At 39.9% G+C, this 23,243-nt stretch overlaps 1 protein-coding gene across 2 annotated transcripts in view; it reads left to right on the top strand.

Moving 5' to 3' along the window:
- Adgb (androglobin) overlaps window positions 1-22,740 on the top strand; it is a 118,387-nt gene extending 95,647 nt beyond the window's left edge. The window contains exons 28-39 of one of the 2 annotated variants that reach the window (XM_041680298.1): window positions 444-643; window positions 4,437-4,548; window positions 8,059-8,235; window positions 10,232-10,233; window positions 10,718-10,897; window positions 11,745-11,860; window positions 12,142-12,149; window positions 14,090-14,137; window positions 14,201-14,329; window positions 17,989-18,079; window positions 18,744-18,927; window positions 22,450-22,740. In XM_041680298.1, coding sequence (XP_041536232.1) covers window positions 444-643; window positions 4,437-4,548; window positions 8,059-8,235; window positions 10,232-10,233; window positions 10,718-10,897; window positions 11,745-11,860; window positions 12,142-12,149; window positions 14,090-14,137; window positions 14,201-14,329; window positions 17,989-18,079; window positions 18,744-18,927; window positions 22,450-22,638 — 1,436 coding nt within the window. In that variant the 3' untranslated portion in view covers window positions 22,639-22,740. Of the gene's footprint in view, window positions 1-443; window positions 644-4,436; window positions 4,549-8,058; window positions 8,236-10,231; window positions 10,234-10,717; window positions 10,898-11,744; window positions 11,861-12,141; window positions 12,150-14,071; window positions 14,330-17,988; window positions 18,080-18,743; window positions 18,928-22,449 lie in introns of both variants that reach the window. The other variant, XM_041680297.1, reaches the window with a different exon arrangement.
- Window positions 22,741-23,243: the final 503 nt, after the last annotated feature.

Genomic DNA, 23,243 nt, shown 5'->3' on the forward strand with positions numbered 1-23,243 from the left:
TATGTTTAAAAACCACTTATGAGTGAGTACATGTGATAATTGTCTCCCTGGGTCTGGGTTACCTCACTCAAAATGATGTTTTCTAGCTCCATCCATTTGCCTACAAATTTCAAGATGTCGTTATTTTTCCTGCTATATAGTACTCCATTGTGTAAATGTACCACATTTTCCTATCATTCTTCAGTCAAGGGGCATTTAGGTTGTTTCCAGGTTCTGGCTATGACAAACAATTCTGCTATGAATATAGTTGAGCACATGTCACATGGACATTCTTAGTAAAATCTCTAAGACCAGAAAATTTGAAAGGATGCAGTGGGTTTTTTCCTTCTTAAAATAAGCAGGTCCTTTAATGTACGCTGTATTCTGTAAGTGTATATGTAGCTCATTTAGTGAGTAATACCAATGTCCATCAAATATACTAACATAATGTTTCTCCTTTTTAGCTAGCAAGCAAATTCTCTTATCTCATACTTCACCTAAAAAAGAACCAGAAGTAATGACAAAGAAAAAAACCGGGCAAATAGGCCAGAAATCCTTTAAGGGCAGACCTGGGAGTGTGGCGGTAGAGGTAGGTCTGCCCCTGCTGGAAGAAGAAGTTATGAATGTGCCTACTATAGAAGAAAATTCTAGCACACCACAACAGGTACATTAACTGGAAAAAAAAGAATTATTTAGGGCTAGGAAGATGGTTCAGTGGGTAAAATCTACATATGTGACTCCAGGCTGGGACGCTGAGCCAAGCAGATCCTAGAGCCAGTTAGCCTAGACAAATGCAAAGTTCTGCATTCAGTGCGAGACTGTCTTAAAAAATAAAGCAGAGAGTGACTGCGAAAGGAACTCAGAACTGACTCTGGCCTCCACGTGCACATGCAGAGACCAAGTGTGCCTAACACACAGGTGCACAGGCACACAGAGTGAGCAAACCACAGTTGTCTGTAATTTGGTCATACTGTGTGCCTGTGCACATGTGCACCTGATCTACACAGGCACACAGTATGACCAAATCACAGACAAGTGTACCTGACACACGTGCACAGGCACACAGTATGACCAAATCACCTGCACCTGATCCACATGTGCACAGGCACACAGTATGACCAAATCACCTGCACCTGATCCACATGTGCACAGGCACACAGAGTGAGAAAACCACATTCAAGTGCACCTGATACACATGCACAGTTACATGGAGTGACCAAATATATGCAAAAAAAAAAAACCCCAGGGACTAATCTAGCACAAAATATAAACAGGAATGATGTCCAAGGTCACATGACATAGACATCATTACGGGCAGATGGCCAACTAAAAAGAAGAATGAATCAAGTGGTTGGGGTCTTAATTATCATGGACACCCGACTGCCCAGCTGAGAAGAGAATGAAAGGCTGTTAGGAAGAAGGTGAGTCAGTCAGTGATCCAACTGAAACATTCGATGCAGGCCTCCTGGAAAACAGGGTAGCTGAGGAGCAAAATTAGCATCATATCTGGGGATTTGAGATGCCTCATTGTCTTGGTATACCCAGGATATTATACTACTTCTATGTATGTGCCTCTGAGCACCACGTGTGTGAGTATTCCCATACTCACGTGTCAAAGCATGCCACAGAAAGCCAGAGGACAACCTCTGGTTGGGCTCCCTGCCTTCTAACTGATTTGTAGCAGGGTCTCTTTGTTGTTTGCTACTGCTCATGCTTGTGTTAGCTAGCCCAGACATCTCGGCAGTCTTCTGCCTCAGGCTCCTTGCCACAGGAGCACTAGGGTTACAGCACAGCCACCACACCCAGCTTTAGAAGCATTCTTGAAATTTGAACTCAGGTCTGTCCACTATACCTTACTCACTCAGCCATCTCCCCACTTCACCGAGAATATTTTAAAAGATGTGTTTGGGGCTGGAGAGATAGTTTGTGGTTTAGAATGCTTGTTGCTCTGGCAAAGGACACAAGTTTGGTTTCCAGCACCCATGTAGAAACCCAGCTTCAGAGACTGAATCCTCTCTTGCCCGGCAGGCCACCTGCACTCATTTGCACACATGTATAAAACTAAAGTAGTTATTTGTAAAAAGATAAATATTTTGTGATAAAAAATTAATGAGTGCTTCAATAAAAGTCAACGCTTTTAGATATAGACATAAATATGTAGTATTAGCATAATGTAATAGCAAATACATTATTAATAATAAATAGTTTAAAAGCCCTAAGTGTGGAAACATGATAAGCTAAATAATCTTTACTTCAAAAGAATAGCAACTAAGAATTTATGAAACATAGCTAACTCGATGAGTTTTAATAAAAACTCTACAAATTATGCTTTGTCAGCAACACCAATGTGCATTCAGTGAAATATTTACTTCAGTTAATCAGTGAGGATGATCTGAAACGTGAGCCGAGCTAATGTGATGAGAGGTAGAAGTGAGCTGAATGATAGCTCACTGAAGAGGAGACAAGGTTCTGAGAAGGATGAAGAAATAAACCAAGAAACATGCAAACAAATTCACTAGTTTCACATTTTACAATTCTAAAGTATGTATGCTACTCGTAAGACCAAGGAAAACACAGAAGGCATGAATGTACAAACACTGGAAATGGTACAGGATTTCACAGCCATTGAGTAGTGTGGAGAAGTCTGTGCCTGTAGTTAGACACTGGGGCAGGAATGGTGGGCGTGAGAAAGGATTTTGGCCAAACTCATTCATTAGAAAATAATAATCTGAATAAAGCGATAAAGCAATAAAATTACAATTGTAATAACTTCAAAGTTTTCATTGCTAAGTAGCATGTGCCCCGTTGGCTTATGCTCAACCTGCTTTCTCGTAGAATCAAGACCACCAGCCCAGGGGTAGCTCCACCCCCAGTTGAATGGGCCCTCCCACATCAATCACCAACTAAGACTTAAGATAATGCACAGCAGGCTCGCCTGCAGCTTGACTTTTATGGAGGCATTTTCTTACCTGAGGCTCCCATCTCTCACATGACTCTAGCCCTGTGCCCAGTTTGAAAATACCTATGCATCATGAGGTTCTTCCTTCTGGACCCGAGATTAGGCACACAGCCCACCAAAATACTCATTTCCAAGCACAAACAAAACACGAAGGGGTCCTTTATTAAGCAGGGCAGAGACAAGATGGCTGAGTCTGAATCCTGAATTGGGCAGAAATAGCAGCAAATAGTCTTGCAAGTGTTAGAGGAAAAAGGGAGAGGTCTGTGTTAGAGGGAGTTAGGATGTGTTGATAAGTTCTGATTGGTATTTTAATTAAGTTAGTCAAAATAATGAATTTGGATTGCTGGAACTTGGTGTTTTGAGAGTTCTGTCTGGCTGTTCAGTCTCAGGAATAAGCCAGTGGCCAAATAAGGGAAGAGACCTTGGTGTCTAGCTTTAGGAATATAATCTAACAATTCAGCATGGGGGAGAAGGGTTAAAAGGCAAAACCTTTTGGTGCCCTGTTTGTCATGCTCAGGCCTGCTAGAGCCCTTCACAATTAACACAAAACTAGCCAGCATAAAAAGAAACATTGACTTAAAAAAAAGAGGTGAAACCGTTAGTTAAAGGAGAAAAGGTAACCTATTAGAGGCTAGGGAACTTGCTTCTCCTTCACCACAGCTAACGCTATAAATAAAGGTGGATTCCAGATACACTGCAGATTTAAGTAGGAAAATTTAATCCATAAATATAATAACAGATGATGCAGGACACTGGCTTTATAACTTGAGTACAAAGCAAAGAGAGCCCTAGAAGCCAACCTCGCTGGGAAGATCCTCTCAGGCTCTGCAATAATAGAAGAAAGCATGGAAATGGCACAGAGATGAGATTTCACTTTATGCCATCACACTGCTTAACGATGAGAAATATGGATGACAGGCAGTGGCCGGGGTGGGATGTTAAATGCATTTTCACTGTGTGTTAGAGGTTGTCTTTGTTACTGTATTGTTGCTATGAAGAGACACCATGATGAAGAGACACCATGACCAAGGCAACCTATAAAAGGAAACATTTAACTGGGGGCTCACTTACACATTCAGAGTGTGAGACTATGACCATCATGGTGGGGAGCATGTCCGAAGGCAGGCATGGCACTGGAGGGATGTAAGAACTAACATCTTCTCTGCAACTTGGAGGCAGAGAGACTGGGCCTGGCATGGGCTTTTGAAAGCTCAAAAACCCACCCTCAAGGACACACCTTCTCTAGCAAGCTGCACTTTCTAATCCTTTCCAAAACAATTCTACCAGCTTGGCCCCAAGCATTCACACATATGAGCCTATGGGGACCATTCTAACTCAAACCATAACAGAAAGTGGTGGCAAACATGTATCATTTAGTTAACCTATGATTGTATGATTTATAAAATAACACATTATAAGCTTGACCTAATCTGTCTTTCAGTGCGCGTACTGTATGGGTTTTTTTGGTTGTCCTGACTCATTGCCCTCCCTTTCACAGTGCTACAAGTACATCATACAGTGCTTGGTGATGTTTAACAGCTGGCCTCTCACAGAAATGCAGCAGGTGTTTGTTCAAGCACTAAAAGACTTAGAGAAATTTGATAGCAAAGGTATGTTAAGCTAAATAATTTTAAAACATTTATTTTATTTTATATGTAAGTGTGTTTTGCCTGCATTTATATAAGGACACCATGTTCTTGCCCAATGCCTGTGGAGGACTAAAGAGGGTATTAGATCTCCTAAAACTGGAGTTACATATGTCTGTGAGCCTCCATGTAGGTGCTGGCAACAGCAACCAATGTTCTTAATATTAATACTAAGACATCTCTCCAGCTGCACACTTTAAATATTACTCATGCCATTTATATCTTACATGCTGATCACAGAATTATAAAATGTTATCGCTCACAGTGTATAGTCTCTCATATTTTTGTTATATTGATTATGTTTCAATATTTTTACTATATAATTTATGAGAAATAAAAATATTTCATCATTATAGCCTTGCATGTTTATAAGGTCATGTTTTGTCTACTCAACAAAACTTATGCACCAATTATACTTGTGAACGTTTCAAGAAATATACAGACAAATTTAATGTTTATAAAATTCTATTACCCATTGTTGCTAGGATAGAGTAATAATAACGATATACTCTGAAATTAAGACATACATCTTTAATTTCAGCGCCCAGGAGGCAGAGGCAGGTGGATCTCGGTGAGTTCAAGGCCAATATAGTTTCCATAACTATAGGTATCTAGGGTTGCATAGTGAAGCACTGTCTCAAAAATATGTTATGATAAGGATCTATATGCGAATTAAATATTCACAATTGCATGCATAAGTAAAAATAATAGAGCAACAGTACAATACTGTGTATGCTACTGTGTTCAGCAAAGCTTTTGCCTCCCTCCGTCCCTTCATCCCTCCGAACCTTCCTTCCTGTTCTCTAGGGATAAATCATAGTGTTAATAAATGTTAAATTATAACCCTGGAAGCTTAGAATTACAGTAAAGTAAAGAATAAGACCCAAACCCTCTGTTTGCCTGTGTGGGCTGTTCCATGAGTTATCTAAATCTCTTAAGATTGTTTTCATATTATAATCATTTGTTACATCTGTCTTGTATAATGATATAATGAAGATAGTCATGCTACTATTGCTCAAATCAATCCCAAATGCATAGCAAGTAACAGGGGCCACATAACCCAAGAAGAGCTCATGAGAAGAGAGTGACAGTGGAGAGACAGGTAAGTGAATCACACAGCTAGGCACAAGCAAGGCTTTGGGTTCAATCTCAGACGGGGAAGAGAGGAGGGAAATGTCAAAGGAAGGGAAAAAGGAAAGGAAGGAGAGAGAATGGGAGAGAAGGGGGAAGAGGTGGGAGAGAGGAGGGAAGAGAGAGAGGGAGAGGAGGAAAGAGAGAAAGAGAAACATTAACAACCCGATTAAAATCATAAGGGAATCTAGCTAGTAGGGGAAATATGTTTTGAAATACTATCTAATGAGATTAATATATACTGACAGAAGAAATTGGTGTGCACACACTCTAGGCTATCGAAGGTAAGACAGCAACGCACAGTTCAGAAATAAATTTAATTTAAACCCCGTGTGCAAAGTGTGACATTAGCAATGTGAGTTAAGCCTCTAAAAGGAAAGTCCTCCTGAGATGGGGAGGCGCACTGTAACTAAACTCTGCTGCCCGAAGCTGAACAGGACCAACTTGTCAACAGGTAGTCCCCCAGCACTTCTTTCCTACATTGATGTACACGTTGATGTCCTCCAGGGCTTCCTAATTAGAGGCACACACCCATGAGGTCACACATATTATCACGTTGAGTCAGTGGGATGGTTTCCAGTTCACAGCTTCTTCGAGAACATGCCGCCAACACATGCAGACTTAGCGCAAGTCTTGCACACTAAGTTAAGCAACCTGATAATGGCTTCATCATATGAATTAATCAGCCAGATTTAAAGGGCATAGCATGAATATGGCAATTTTTACATTTTTATCAGCATCAGGAAGAAATATATAAGAGCAAAAGTCTTTGTATTTTATTGAGATTAAATTGGTATCACTCCAAACTTGATTGTATAAAGATTTTTAATTATAATCTTACCCCAAAACACCACAAATAAAATGAAAATGAATAGAAAACAAGCAAAAACCTGAGACAAATGCTGCAGATGTTAAGTATGGTTTTGAAACAAAACAATGTACTAACAAGACTAGAGAAACTGAAAAAGATATGAAATATGTAGTAAAATAAATTTCAAAATAGCAGACATAAATCCTCCCTTTTAGGTAATTATATTTAATGTAAATTAAATGTGCTTTACTTCAAAACATGATCCAACTCTATACATTTATAAAAGAGGGCATCTTTTGATTTAAAATATACAAACAGTTTTAAGACAGAAGAATGGAACACACATTACAAATAGTAATCAAATGAATCCAAATAGTTATGTTAGTTATTTTATAATGCTAAAGAGATCACATATTAATAAAATAAAACCGTTATAAACATATGAACCTAACATCGATGCTGATAAAATGCATGAGGCAAAACTAGTATTGAAGAAGAAATTGCTAATTCTACAACTAGTTGGAAATGCAAATACTGCACTTTAAGTGGTGGAAAGAAATTTAAACAGAAAATTAGTAGGATTATAAAATGCTTGAATAATACAGCAAACAAACCTTTCCTAGGAACAGAATTCTCCACTCAGCAGCACCAGAACACATGTTCTTCTCACGACCAATAGAACATCTGGAGCATGCCAACAGATAAAGCGGTGCCGCGAGTCTAAACAGTCTAAACTGAGACTAAACAGATGGGGAGGAATAGAAATAATGCAGCTATGTTCTCTGATCACAACTGAGGAAAACCAGAAACCAATAAGAGACGAATGTGGAGATCTCATAGATGTGTAGAAAGCAACATTATCTCAACATAATTGCCTGCATTAAAAACAGCAGCTGAAGGATGGGGTCTAGAGAGATGGCTCGGGGGCTAAGAACACTTAGTGCCCTTACAGAGAACCAAGATTCAGTTTCCAGCACCTACATGGCCACCCACAACTGCCTGTAACTCCATCTCTGGAAAATGGTGTGCCTTCTGATGTCTGGGGGTATATATGTGCACAAGTATCACACACACACGCACGCACACTCAGACACACACCTGCATATAAAAAAATCTTTTAAAAAGAAAAACTTCAAAGCTAGAGAAAAAAAGAAAATTAATCCTTAATCAAAAGGAAGGAAATAATAGTAAAGATGAGAGCAAATAATAGTCAAGGTTAGAGCATAGATGAATGAATTGTGTATATGTAGCGTATGAAATAAAAGACAAACACAGTGGCTAGTGTCTGATAGTGGCATAATCTTTATAACTTCTATATAAATACACTATATATACCAATGTTGAGTTATGCTATATGAATTATATCTTAATTTTATTAAAAGATTTTTGACTGGCTCTTAGGAAGCATTTGTTCATTTGCTTACAAGGGAAGCAATCCAACCTCTAGATGAAACATGCTTGCCATGTCCCTACAGGAAATGGCCTTGTCATCATTTTGGCTTTCACTGCTTTCCATTTCCGTGTCTCTTTAGCTCATGTAGAGAAGCACGAAGAACTAACTACCATAGGAAGCCCAGATTCCCATGCTGTCAGTGAAGGGCAGAAATCTGTAGGGATTTCCAAAACAACGCGGAAAGGCAAAGATAAGGCTGCAGAGAAAGAGAAGTTGGCCAAGGAAAAGCAAACACCTCGCTTTGAACCTCAGGTGGGTCCGGTGCGATTCCCTTACTGAACAGACCCTGGTAGCACTTGCTGTCCCTCAGGACAGAGAGGGAGGCAGCAATAGGAAGAAATGAGAACTCACCATCCTAGACTCCAGAAATGAGAGATCACTAGCATTTGAAAGATCCTATTTCTTAGCTGTGTTGTTGAAGAACCCAAGTTTGGCTGGATCCACAGATTCGTCTCTCAGCACCTTAACAGTTCTCTATCTGTCAAAGTTCGACACTGGGAAAGTTCTATCACCTCACTTTTGAAGCCATTTTAAAGAGTAAAGCTAAAACGCTAGGCTTCAAAAGTAAGAGAGAACTTTCCATCTGAGACTTAGTTCTCATTAAAATACTAAGAAAATCATGGAGGAAGCAAGGTCTTCTCGGTAATAATGAAACCAAATTTCAGTGAAAACTTATTTAATGGTTGCAACCTTCTCTTCCTCAGTTACATTATTTCAGATGGTTACATTATTACTGTTCTTCACTGCATTCTGCAAGCACACCAGTTTTAAGCTTTAACTTGCCTGCTGGGGTCCTGGAAGATCCCACTTCCAGAGCCTGGTGACTCAAAGTCAGTTAACTATAAAAATCCTTTTTTATTTCCAAGTTGCTTTTGGTCATGGAACGTATCATATCAACAGGACACCATACATGCCAGTTTATTAAATAAAAACTCTTGGAGAGAATTTGGCAGAGAGCAAGGGTCTCTCTCCCTCTCTGATTGTTCAGGAATGAACTTCTCATATGTAAAAGTCAAAACCCATTTCTGCTCCCTCCAGCCCATGCAATTGTTTCTATAGTCATTGAAGTAGCGCTCAGTTCTAGAGTGGATCTGTAGCGAATGCACTCAGGGGCAGAAATGATCAAGTGTCTTCTTTACAATTTTTGAAGACACCATGAGTCACCATAAGTATAATTTAAATTTTATTTAAAATTTTTTAAACAGTGTGTGTGCGTGTGTGTGTGCGCGCAGGCGTTCACATACTCATAGGTACCAGGGTGCACATGTGGAGGCCAGAGGACAAAATGTGGGAGCCAGTTCTCTCTTTCTACCACATTTGCCCTGGGGTTGGAATTCAGAGCCCGCAGGTTTGGCAGCGCAAGCATGCTTAACTGGCTAGATTTTATGTCTAAGCCAACACAGCCTAGAGTCATGTGGGAAGTCAGTTGAATAATCGCCTATATCAGATTGACTGGTTGCCATGTCTGTGAGGAATAGTCTTCTTCAATGTTTGATGCAGGGTCCAGCCCCCTGTAGTTAGCACCATCCCTAGGCGAGTGAGGCTTGGTTACATATGACAACGAGCTGAGCACGAGCCAGTAGGCAGCCTTCTTCTGTGGTTTTTGCCTCAGTTTATGCTTGAGCTACTTCCTGACTTCCTTTCAGTAATGGACCTCAAAATCTAATCCCAAATAAACCCTTTCTCTTCCAAGGTGCTTTCAGTCATCAGTCATAGCATTTTTCACATCAACGGGAAGAAAAAACCAAACTACAACACCCGTCAGCCTAATTTAGACTTTACTGTGTATAATTTGAAGTTAAGATTGCATAAAGTGATGCGCATAAATGCTTGTTTTTCTTTCATGCGCATATGATACGTATGAATGTGTGTGTGTGTGTGTGTGTGTGTGTTTGTGCATGTATGTGTAGATACATATGTGTTCATGTGCCTGTGGAAGCTCAGGATTAATGTTGGGAGTCTCTCTCAATCACTTTCCACTATGTTCATTGAGGCAAGGATTGGTAATTCATCAACATGGCTGCCCTAGCTAGCCAGTTTGCTCTGGGGATACTATCCTTACCTCTGAGCACTGGAATTCCTAGTGGGTTGCTGTGAACAGTCAGCATTGAGCTCCTGAATGCCACTCCTCACCCTTTCGAAGCAAGCACGGTCTATCTGCTGAGACATAGCCTCAATTCCGAAGGCACAGTCATAATTATACAATCCATTGGCTTCTTCAAGTATATACACTGTGTAACTGAAGGTAAAAGTTGTATACTATGTTCAGAAGCCATTGAGGCCCATTTTGTTACACCTGTACCAGAGCGCCAGAGAGAACTCGCCACTTGCTTTCAGTCACCATGCTACTTCTGCCTGTCACAGATGTCAAGCAAGTACCTCACCCAAGCGGAACTACTTGGTGTTATTCATTTTACTAAAATGTATGCCTGTAGGATTCTTCCACATGGTGGCGTACGACAGTCTTGATTTTTGTTCAGTGCTCAGCAGACAGCATAGGAACAGCTGTAAGTTGGTCATTCACCAGCTGATAAACCTTCATGCTGTTTACTTTATTTGCTATGGCTGCTGTGAAAATGAACACTGGGCACTCTTACATAAGTCTTGTGCAAATTATGGTTTGATGTCTCTACGGTAAGTAGCTAACAGTGAAATCACAGTTTAGGTAGTGAATCCTAGAACCCTCCTAGGAGAGAAAAGCATTCCTTTTATAAATTTTTTTTTTTTTCTCCCCCTAGCCAATACCCACTGCTCACTCTCAGCAAGAAGATCCAAACAAGCCCTACTGGGTTTTGAGGCTGGTTTCTGAATACAGTGACTCAGACTATGTGGATGTGAAAAAGGACACGGATCGGTCGGATGAAATACGAGCCATGAAGCAAGCTTGGGAGGCCACTGAACCAGGGAGGGCTATCAAGGTCATGTGCCGGAAAAGCCGTTCTTATTCTTCCTGGGTAGATGTGGTCTGAGACATGAGCCCTGTCTCAGCCACACGGGATTTCTCTTAGGTGTGGGATTTGGAATTGGATCAGATACTAGCTGAACTGTGACATGAGGTGTGCCAAACTATGAGGCTCCTCCTCCACCCCCTCGTTTTTACATAGCCGAGCAGGGCTGGATCCACAGGTGCCCAGAAAAGCCTCAAGTGAGAGCCGGCAATGTTTAACGTGTTTTCCTACGAGGATCAGCTTTAGAATAAAAAGCATGTGCTGCCCTCTGGTGGAATTTCAGTGCCTGTGTCACCTTTCTCTTATGCAGTGGTTCTCAACCTTCCTAGTGCTGTGACATTGTGGTGGCCCCCAATCATAAAATTATTTTCTTTGCTACTTCCATAACTGTAATTTTTCTACTATTATTAACCATAATGCAATTTTATTGGAGATAGACCCATAGGTTGAGAACCACCACGTTATAGCGAACCAGTTATTTTACCTGCAGTGTTCCTTTTCCTAATTCACGGTAAACGAGGCAGATAAAAAATTATTCTGAAACAACTGGATTTAAGATAACATTCTTTGTATATTAGCTTAGGATGGTGGGTCATGCTCTTTCTCTTCCTTGTTCTCTGTCGTAATCTACAGACGGATGAAATCACAGAGGGCTCTGAATTTTAGTCGAGTTAGTGAGGAGTGGGCCTGGTCTAAACTACCTTATTTGGGTTTCCTCTTTAATCTTCTGTATTCTCTGAGCACATCAGCTTGCTTCCGTCCGCTCTGCTTGCTGCTTTTCAATGAGCACACAGGCTGACTGATGTCTGTCTTCCAGGCTGCACAGGCCCGTTTGAAGTACCTCAACCGGTTCATCAAGAAGCCATCTGATGTCCCTGGCCAAGAAACTTTGTCTGCAAGCCAGACTCAAATTAAAACCACAGATGAAGGTCAGTGGCGGCCACCCAACTTCCCAGGCATTTGGCAGGGCCTCCTTAGCGACAAGGAATTCTTTCAGAGTTTCTGGTACTCAGGATGGTGAAAGGCCATGGGGCTTCACATCAGGACACGAATAGCCTTCTGATTATCAAACCTCTTGTACTTTCTCTTCTAAGACTCACATGCCCATTCTCCACACATGAGCGGAGGTGATTGTCCCTGCTTAAGCAAAGTTGAAGGATATGGTACGGTGGCACTCACCTGAAATCCCAGCATTTCGGAGGTAAAGGCAGGAGGCTCAGAAGTTCGTGCTCACCCTCAGCTATAGAGTGGATTCAGGGCCAGCCTGGGCTACAGGAGAGTCTGTCTTGAAAAGGAAAAAAAAGATAAGGAAAAGATGGAAGCAGAGATGAAATGAGGTGGTTACTCAGTGTGATGGTAGTCATGTGGAATTGGAGGCAGTCCTATTACTGCCATAAATCTGGCACCTTCTTAAGAAGAATAAAAAAATAATAAGATAGTCATAATGAAGATAACTACTTATATGGAACATTTGTCATGGCTTGGAAACTTGCATTTCTTAAATTACAGTTGACCCTAGTGTCCAAAGGTTATCACTCCCAAGACCTACAATGTCTATCAAAATGCACAGGCATTCTAGACCCTTCTAGGACACGGAGATGTCTTTGCATTTAATCTATGCACATTTTCCTGCATGCTTTAAATTATCATCATAATTCTTATAATCATAATTCAATCTAAGTGCTTATAAGTAGTTGTTATGCTATATCATTTAGAGAATATAAAGGCAAACAATGTGTATATATTTATGTATATGTGTATGTTCATCACCAGTAAAACTAACATAGAACTAACTACGCAGTAGATAACAAAATAACATTTTCAACTACATATTTCAAATTGTTTAGTACTTATTATGCTATGTGTTTGTGCATGTGCATGCTGTAAGGATGGTTGCCACACTACACATATAGAGGGCGGACAACTTTGCTAGTCAGTTTTCTCCTCTACATGGACCCCAGGAGTTGAACTCAGATCACTAGACTTACATAGCAAGCATTACTTTACCCTCGTGGGCATCTGTCATCCTTTAACCATATATGTTTAAAATGCTGTATTAATTCATTAATTTTTATGTTTTTTTATGTTATGTATGTGTGTTTTTTCCTGCATGTATGTTTACATACCACAAGTGTGTCTGGTGTTCAAGGAGGCCAGAAGACATCATCAGATCTCCTGAACTAGAGCTATAGCCAGTTGTCATATGGGTGCTGGAATTCAAATATGGATCTTCTAGAAAAGCACCTAGTGCTCTTAAACACTGAGCCATTTCTCCAGCCCTGCCTTAACAAATTCTTGATTAGTGGTTAGTTGACTAAATCCATGGATACAAAGCCCAGTGATACAGAAGACAAACTATATTTTATTTGGCATTTATACACCAACTAATTGATGTACTTCTTGATCTCCAAGGTAGAGAAAATCTCAATAATATTTCTACATTCATGAGAAACAAGAGAGCCTGCAAGCATGCAGATCTGGCCCTCCTTTGAACCATTTGTCTTCTCATACATGCCCAACTATATCCAAGTACCAGTGCTCTAGACTTATATGGAGGCAGAAGCAAATCACATCCAAATGCTGCATTTCATTCAAATTAGAACATAATGCAAAGTAAATCACCTACAATGGATGAATAAATAGGAGAAGAGAGCATGGTTAGCATGAAATTTAGGGTTGGTTATTACGGTTTCTTCATGGCCTAGAAGTCACTCTTAGAATCACTACTAAGGAAAATCCTCCTAGCTTTAGGATCTTCACAAGTAAGAACCCCCTTCAGTTTTATTTTAAGAAAATTTAATGCCAAGTCTTACTAGTCCCTTCCCAAAGAGAAGTGCCTTGCCTATGTACAGTGGTTCTAATACTTAAAACCTCACTTCTATCAATATTGTCCCAGTTTCTAAAAGCTTCTGATTGTATGTGGCTTTCATATTCCAAGAGGTTGCCAGGCTCACCATACACTCATGCCTACACTAGTCATATCATGCTTTGACATCCTGATGCTGCAGGTTAGACACTGCAAAGCTATGAAATTGTGTCCTCCAAATCTGAGCTCCTAGAAACAAGCCTTGTTAGATTTGTTTTGCAAGTGACTTCGCGGAGTGCAAGTTATTCTTTTTTAGGAACGTATACATTATGCTATAGGAGAAGTAGCAGGAGGAGCTGGGAAAGACGCAGACACCAAAGAAGTGCCACCACATGCAGCAGGAAGTGCGCCGTTGAAGAAAGAAGACATCAAAGAAGTGCCACCATCTCCAGCACCTTCAACAGGAGGTTTGCTTTGGAAGAAGTGGCAGCTGTCCAAGGGCATCAAGGATCTGTCAAAGTCTACAGGCAGTGATAGCAAAACATCTGTAACAGGGAAGGAAGAGAAAGAGCAGAGTGCACCTAAGGAGACTGTTGGTGAGTTCTGATCTGGCTGGTAAGGTAAGATGGGTACTTGACTTTGAAACAGCAGTATAAACAGATTATAACACACATGTGAAACTGGGGCTCCCAAAATAGAAAAAAAGTGCATCTGTCACAGCTGGCATCACAGCATGGCTCCCCGGGATATTAATCTAGAGTTCTCTCATCGTAGCAAGACCTATAGTAAATGCTGGAATTAGAAAAAAATACTATTGACTAAGAATTCTTTATCCAGTAAATACCATTGTTAAAAACTTAAGTCAAAATGGGAGTACAGTTATAGTTTAGTGGTAGAACTCTTGCCTAGCACATGCGAAGTTCTAAGTTCAATTTAAAGCACTGAAAAAAAAAAGCACACTTAAAAAAAGAAGAAGTGATCAAGGAAAAACAGGTACATCTTCCTGAAGACAAACACCAATAGATGTGAGTCTAGAACAGATGGTTTAAAATAAGTGTCTGGATTAAGATAAAATGACCTCAGAAAGTAATTCAGATCCACAAGAAAAGCTCATTATGTAGGTATATGTTTGAAGAAATCAGAATCCTATTTCCAAATTTTTAATTGATTTGAAAGTAATTGTAAAATTGCACTGGCTGGCTTCTGACACAAAAACAACGTGCCAATAATAGTATAAATGGTGGCTGAGGAAAAGGAGCTGTGCAAGAAAAATGTAGTATCTCCTGCTTTCACAAATACCAATGTGATCCAAATAGTGGGAAATGCAAATGTTTATTATAAAAACCATTCTCAAAGAAATGAAAACGGTAGCATAACATAGTGAAACCATCAAACATGGCCAAGGCTAAGAGGGGAGTCTTTAAGGATGAACGCCACCTTCAAAAAAGTACAATCGCTACAGCTCATGGAGCTGAAGTGCTGAGAACAAAGCCAGCTCAAATTTAGAAGGAAAGAAGTCAAAACCAGAGCAGAAATAGATGAATTAGAGACTGAAAATCAAAATATGAATGAATACCTACACTTGACTTTAAAAAGGAGGGGGAGGACTCAAATAAGCAAAAATAGGATGTGGAAAGAAAGGCATTAAAATTAACAGCAGAGAAATACAAAAGTGGTGTTAGCGATTATTATGAACAACTGTTTGCCAGCAGTGACCTAAAATAGATAGGCAAGTTTCTGGACACGCAGCTTACAGAGATGATGAGGGCCTGGGCTGGGAGACAGCTCAGTAGCTAAGTACTTGCTATGGAGCAGAAGGACCCGAGTTCAGGTCTGCCCCTCACGTGCATGGCAGCTTGAAAACATGTGGATCCCTGAGTTCACTGACCAGTGAGTCTACTGAAACAATGAGCTCTGGACTTAGCAAGTGACCATGTCTCCAAAGGTAAGGTGGACAGCCATAGTGGAAGCCGCCTGTTGAAGAAGCTTTTGTATGCTTCCTCCCCCCCACACACATGCACCACACAATTTAAAATGAAACAAATCTGTAAAAGCCCTGACAAAGCAAATACAACAACACATTAAAAATATTATTCACTATGATCAAGTTGGATTCACACCAAGGATGTAAATATAATTCAAAAGATCATTAAATTGGATATGCCACATAAACAGAATAAAGGACAAGAACTCAGGGAGGCTGGGCCAAAGTCAGTCTGTCAATCAGAAACTTGGTCCTGTGATAACTAAGTAACCCATACAGGGTTTCACGGGTCCATGCATGAGGATGAATGCCTGGTGCCCTAATTCACTAGCTCTAGAAATTCTGTATAGGTATATTTTGTCTGTAAACATTTTTTTCTAATATTGGTAAGATTTGTTATTCTTCCTCTTGCCCAGTTGTTCTGGTAAGCCCTTGCAGACTATGTTGAATGAAAGTGATGAATGTAAGCATCCTTGTCTTATTCCAGACCTTAAAGATATTTTTTGACTTTTTTTTCTGTTCAGAAATACTAGAATTGGTATCCATATGACCTATGTCTTATTTGAGAAATGTCCCATGAAGTAAGAAAAGGCAAGCAAAGGAGGCAATCAGGGAAGACGACATACTTTGCAATGACAACACCATTACTTTCTGGAAAGCCATCAGTAGGATCAGTAGTTGAGTGGTGGTGAATGAGAGAAAAAGCAGCCATGCCTGGAGCCTTTCTGGGTCAGAGAATGTTCTCTCAATGATATCTCAATCCACAGCTCCATACAGTTATCCAAACCCATACAATATTCCCGACCTAGAGTAAACACTAAAGTAAACAATGGTGTTTGGGAGATGGTGGCCCTTGGAAAATATCAACAATGGGGGATGTTGTGCATGCATTGGAGAAGGGTTAAACTGAGTAACACCAATAACGCTGTGATTCCAAAACTACTCTTAGAAATAAGAATTGAAAACATAGAGAATGAAATGGAAAGATATTCTTCTTTGTAATTACAACTTTTATCACGATCTTAATAAGAGTCACTTTGGGTAGAGGGCTAGAGTTGGGTTAGTGAGATAAAGTACCTGCTTGCCATGTAAGCCTGACCATCTGAGTTCACTGCCTGCCACATTCAAGCCAGTTGCGGTGTCATGCGTCTGTCCTCCTGGTGCTGCTGGAGATGGGAGGTGGGCATAGAACGGGTTGGAGGTTCGCTGGCCAGCGGGCCGTAGTGTGGTGCACAGCAGCAGCAATAAGAGAAATCCCGCTTCACCAAGGTTGAAGGTGAGAGCCGACTCCCAAAAGCCATCCTCTGCTCCCCGCCCCGACTCTGCACATGCACCGTATGCATGCTAGCACATCAAAAGAAAGAAAGAAAGAAAGAAAAACTTACTGTGGTTTGAAAATCCCTTAAGAGGTTAACTGCCATTATTTTACCTCGTGACCCAACTCATTCCTGCTTAGAGGAGATGTTTAGGAAACAAACCTAGGTTGACCAATGTAGACTAATGGCTGGCACGCCGGAGCTTCTGGGGGAAGGGACACTCTGACTAGAGAAGGACAGGAACCGGTCTGAATTATGCAAATCTCTTAAAACTGGGTTTTTATGGTGATCCAAGAACCTACTAGATTTATTTTAAAAGTATTGCATGTATTCTTCAGATGAGGTAGGTTTTTTTGTTTCTTTTGCTTGAAAATGATGCTTTCTTTTTATTTTAAAGACATAGTAGTCTGGAAAAGTCAAAAGGTCATTATCATCCAAAGGCTAAAATTCTTTATTAAATCTGCTCATGTGGCTCCCTCTGGGTGCATGGAGTAAAAGTTGGTTCTTTGATCTTCAGTGTCTTCATTTTATATATTGTTCAATCCAGACGAAGGTGTAATAACGCGTCTTACGTACATTTAAATTCCAACTCCCACAGTGCTCAGCATGATTTTCAGACATTTTTCAAGCTCTTTCAATTTTGAATCATTTAATTTGCTTACAATGAAACTTTGTAATTTAAATAAGAGGCTATTTTCCTCCCTCATTTAACTGCAAATAGGAAAGAATTTGTTACTATTCTGATGTTGCATATTCGTATTTTTACATCTTTTACTTAGCTATAGGCAAATTTACACAAAAGGGTAAATATGAAATAAAATTCATAATGTTTTTCAAAAAATAATAAGAAAAGTACAAGGTTGCTTCTTAGCAGAAAGCATTGTTTTCAACCAGAAGGAAATATAATAGCTATTTAGCTATTTACTTCTGGAAGCCTGTGTTTGCTTTCCAACAGTATCCCGTGCACGATCTCAGACAGTTCTGGAAACGTCTCCACGACTCATTCGAAAAGCACTAGAATTTGTGGACTTCAGTCATTATGTTCGGTGAGATTTTAGCAAAAATGATTAATGCAGACAAGTGTGTTCATAAAATGTTAGATATAGCCCCAATTGGTAATTGCTAAGTAACTGAAAAGTTGAAATTAAATGCTTAATATGTCTTCATTTTGTTTGTCTTTAAAGCTACAAGATTATTCATCTTATATTTCTCAAATATTTTATTACACTGTTTATCAACTCATTTAAGTGACTTTTGTAAAAAAATTAATCTGAACCTCCATAAAGTTCTCTTATTACCCATGACTATTATTTAATGAAGTTACATTTTCTTCAGAACTTAATAATAGGATTAATAGAGCCTGTTGTGCATGTTTGTGTTTGAGAATGTCATCACTCTTGTGAAATTGATAAATTTAGATGTAAAGCCCACACAATTCTCAAAGTTTTGGAACCAGTTTCATAGTCACCTTATCTAATGATTTGTCTGACACTTCCCATAATATTCTCTAAAATATCAATGAGTCAATACACAGTACCTAACCCAATTTTTAAAAATTAATCTTTTATTCCACTAACTCTCATGTTTGGTTTGATTCAGCCCAGCTCACTGTTAACATAATTCTAAATTAATTTGCATTCTGAAGTATTATTAGTTACTTTCAAACTCTCAAAAATGATGCTCTTATTTCATCTGACTTTTGATATCAAGGAAAACAAGTGACGAGGCTGTGCTGCAAACAGAGGAACTGAACAAGCAGCAAGCAATGCAGAAGGCAGAAGAAATCCACCAGTTCCGGCAGTATAGGTCCCGAATCCTTAGCATCAGAGACATTGATCAGGAAGAACGTCTTAAGCTAAAGGATCAGGTTCTAGAAACATATGGAGAGATGCGGGTAAGTCTAGCAGCACCTCTGACCACATCTGTTAGGTTCCTTGGTAACAGGAAAAAGAAATCAAAGTTACACATCTGAGTAGAAAGAATTCATAGTATCCGACTCTAAAGTTCATCACCTCCCAGAAAGGCTGGGCATCCATCCATATATCTCCTTTCACTCACCGCCTCCTTCAATCACACTAGCCTATCAGAATAGGAATCTATCTTAAGATGGAATGAATGTGAGCGAGGACCAGACACTATTTGTGAATGTATAAAATTATAGGTTGAGCACTCGTGACCTGAGCTGAGACAGGCAGACCCAATGCTGGCTGTGGAAAATGCTTTAGAATCTGCCTGTTTGCTCATAGCGTCTTCACAGGATATCCCACAAGCCCAGGAGGCTGGCACCACGGATATTATGAAGTGAAAACAAAATGCGACAATGATAATTAGGCTTAAAGTTACAGATTAAAACCACAACTTTTCACTGTGGTAACCATTATCTCTGTGCCTCCCGCCCCCCCCCCCCCCCGCCACACACACACACACACACACACACACACACACACACACGTCTGTAGCAGGTAGAGGTGTTTTATGAAGACACCTCCAAAGAAAAGTTTTCTATGCAGTGGGAGACAGATTAATTGAAGACAAGACTATGACAGAAATGGAAAGATGCAGTAAATGTGGAAGAATGACTTCCATCTCTGATGACAGAGACTTATTGCTTTCTTCTCACTCCCCTAACACAATACACACACACACACAAATACACTCAAACATGCTGACACAAACACACACTCATACACTCACACACTGCACTGACATACAGATACACTCTTACACATACTACACCATACTCTTATACACAGAGATATATGCAGACATATATATATGCATGTGCACATGGATGCGTGCACATGCACACATACACAGACAGAGAGCTATAGAACTTTCTAAGTATTTTAGCCATAGTAATACTGGATCCTCCACCACAGTATTGCTTACTGATGTGGAGGAATCTGCTCGTTAGATATCTCTTTGTTTTGTTCAATAGGCATTTCAAACAAAAATCTCCAAATATTAATTGTAGCAATTTTAGCCCTCTCTCTCATTTCAGGACAAACATGTTACTTCACCATTGTCATCTTAGAAATTGACAATCGTAACTGACAATTGTTCAGAGCAGAAACCTTTGAGACAGTCCTGCCTGTCAGTCTTCACCAGTGATCCATTATCAAAGCCCACGTAGTCCACTTTGAGAATCTATTGGCAGCTCTGCTGCATCCACTCTCTCTATATCCAGTACCCCAGTGCAGACCATTGTGGTTTCTGGCCAAGGTCTTTCTACAGATCCCTCATTGATCTAGTTAGCTACTTCCACCTTTGTCGTTCTTTGATGTGGTCTGTCCTTAACAGCCAGAGAGGGCTCTGTCATTCAGGATAAATTATTTTCTTCTGTGGTAACAAACAATCTCACCATTCCAGTGACTTATGCAGGATCTGCTAAACTTGTTTTCTTTAAAGGGGGGTGAAATTTTTTCTCTGTGGGATCTTTGACTGTTTATCTATTTGTCCATCATATCTACTGCTTCTAGTTACCTCATCTTACCAATATTAACACATAATCAATGTTAATACTTAACTAAATGAGAATACACCAAATAAACAATACTTTATCAAAACAAAGCAAAACAAAACAGACAATAGTCAGATTTGCTCCAGAGACTTGAGCTCACCAAGCCCTGGCGTTTCTTATGCTAGGCACATGTCTAATGCAGTGCAGTGGGTTCTGCTAATGTCTACTAAGATACTGAATGAGGCTGGAAGAGATCGTTTGTGGAAACTCTGCTGTGACCACATTGAACTGAGCATGGCAGTTGGGTCATGCCGTGTCTGTCCAGAATAGTAATTATTTCCATTCAAATTGTATTGGTTAAAGAAATCACACGTTTACTAAGAGCTTCAAAGATGGAGTCAACTTTGGTCGATTGTCCAACATAAAGAACTTTAAAACAATTACCTGGTTGCTGTTACTTTGTTATAGTAAATCTATCAATTTAATATAGAGGGCCATGTTACCTTGAGCCTGAAAAAGAATGGGGAAATATTTTATTGATTGCACTAATGGTATGATCATGCCTGGTTTGATTTTTTAAGTTATTTTCCTATTTTTAAGTTACTTCCTTATTGTTTAAAATGAAAGCTTAATATATTTATAATAAAATATGAATGCATTTTAAGCCTATCTCTTCTAGAGAACAAACTATGGATAAAAACGGCCTCGGTTCAGGTTTGTTCTTATATTTTCAAAAGGAAAGAAAAGGAATTGTGTTTCATAAAGGAATTGGAATAAATGAATGACTGTTAAATCACACAGATTCAATATAACAAAATACATTATCAGAAATAGGGAGTTTCAAGGTTATGGACTTAATTTCTGTGTTTAGAAGCCAAGCTATTGCAACAGATAAGGATGTGTAGAGAAGAGAAACCCAAGAATAATACATTTCTTATCAAGCGGGAGAGAATAGCTCTCTCAAAACCCCTCAGAAGTTTACTGGCATGTGTTCAACTGACTTGGTACACATCCTTAAGATGTTTGTATCTTGCTCACTCACTCTTTCCAATGTGCACATACTGCTATCTTATGCCAGTGCACTTTGCTCTAGGAATCCAATTTTATGGAAGTTATAGTAAGTTTCTTCCATCAACTGCATTGTGAAGTCTGATTTTGGCATCCAGCTATTCCAGCTTCTCAGTAAAATCATGCCCATTGCCGAACAGTGGGGAAAACCCTCATAGAATTTAGCATGAAGAGAAAGCTGACATTTATAGAAAGTTTTCTTTATTCCAGTATTGGTCCATTAATCCTTATTATTCCACGGTATTGAGTTTGAAGAAGTCAACAACAGTGAGGCCTTCTCCATATTCAGAGAGGAAGGAGAAGATGAGGAAGCAGCAAGAGGCCCTGAGAAGGATAGCTAGTGAGACTGAGGATGAGTCACTAATGTGACATCCGGTGAGCCGAGAGAGGTCAGCTGACCGCAGAAGAGACGGTTAAGTAGGAACAGAATCAAGAACTGATGTTGAATGTAGCTACACACTGGTGGCCGGATAACAGCTAGATAGTACTGTTATCTACTATGCTGAGAATGAAAGAAAGATAGCAGGTTAACTGTTCTTACTCAGAAGGTCTGCAGCACAGCCCTGGTATATCTTGTCAGAGTTAGAGCACAGGTGGGGCCTAGTAATCTCCCGAGCACAACTGCTGTGTGAAGGACAGATGGGTTCTGAACTCATCTGAGGCAAAGTTCCACTACCAGAATCTCTACCAATGTCTCTGCCATTTGTTTTTCATTTGCCTTGTATCACATATTCCTAAACGTTCAAGGACAAGCCTCGCTCCCATCTTCAGTGAGTTTCCCCATTAATGTGTGAGCATGAGGACAGGATAAAGAAAACGTATTTATTTTCCTGCTGCTTATGCATCATTATTAGTGAGACTGATTGGCTTGGTTTTGTTTTGGAATAGGATTCAGTAGATGAAGCCCGGCAGAAAATCCTTGACATCCGGGAAGAATACAGAAACAAGTTACTGGAGGCTGAGCGCTTAAGGCTGGAGGCTTTGGCAGCCCAGGAGGCTGCAATGAAGGTGGAGTCAGAGAAGAAGTCTCCAGTTTCTGACTCACAGAAGAAGAAGAAGCCAGGAAAGAAAAAGTGACCGAGAGGTCCTGTGGCACTCTCTTCTGTAGTGGAAGGAGTGTTGAAGGCGCTACCACTTTGCCTTTTGCTAAAACATAGAACAGCTTAAACTGGAGAAAATGTTTCCCACTCAGTTTCTTCATTTAAATGTTCACTGGTGTCTCAGATGTTCTAATTTCACTAAAATGCTTTTAAAAAGGTTTAGATTATAAATAAAATTGTGTTACATTTCGAATATTTTGTATTTAATTTGTGTGTGTGTGTGTGTGTGTATGTAAGTGTGCACACCCATTGATATACATTTAGGGGTCTGAAACTCTTTTGGGGGGTCTGTCTCTCCTTCCACCTTGTTTGAGGATGGTATCTAGCTTCTGCTGCTATACTCCAAGCTTGTTAGTCCACAGGCTTCTAGGTGAGATAATTCTGTACTCACTCCCCATCTCACCATATGAGCACCAGGATTGCCATGTGCTAACAAACATGGCATACATATATTTCAAGAATTCCTACTCAAGTCATAGACTCCTGTAGCCACTGGTTTGGATCCACTGATACATTTTCCCAGCCCTGAATTTTAAATATTTTTATTTTTATTTATGTTTATATGTGTTATTGTGTATGTCT

Source organism: Microtus oregoni, unplaced genomic scaffold (genome assembly GCF_018167655.1).
Source record: "Microtus oregoni isolate MIOR12 unplaced genomic scaffold, Mior012 000033F_ref0000390, whole genome shotgun sequence".
Lineage (NCBI taxonomy): Eukaryota > Metazoa > Chordata > Mammalia > Rodentia > Cricetidae > Microtus > Microtus oregoni.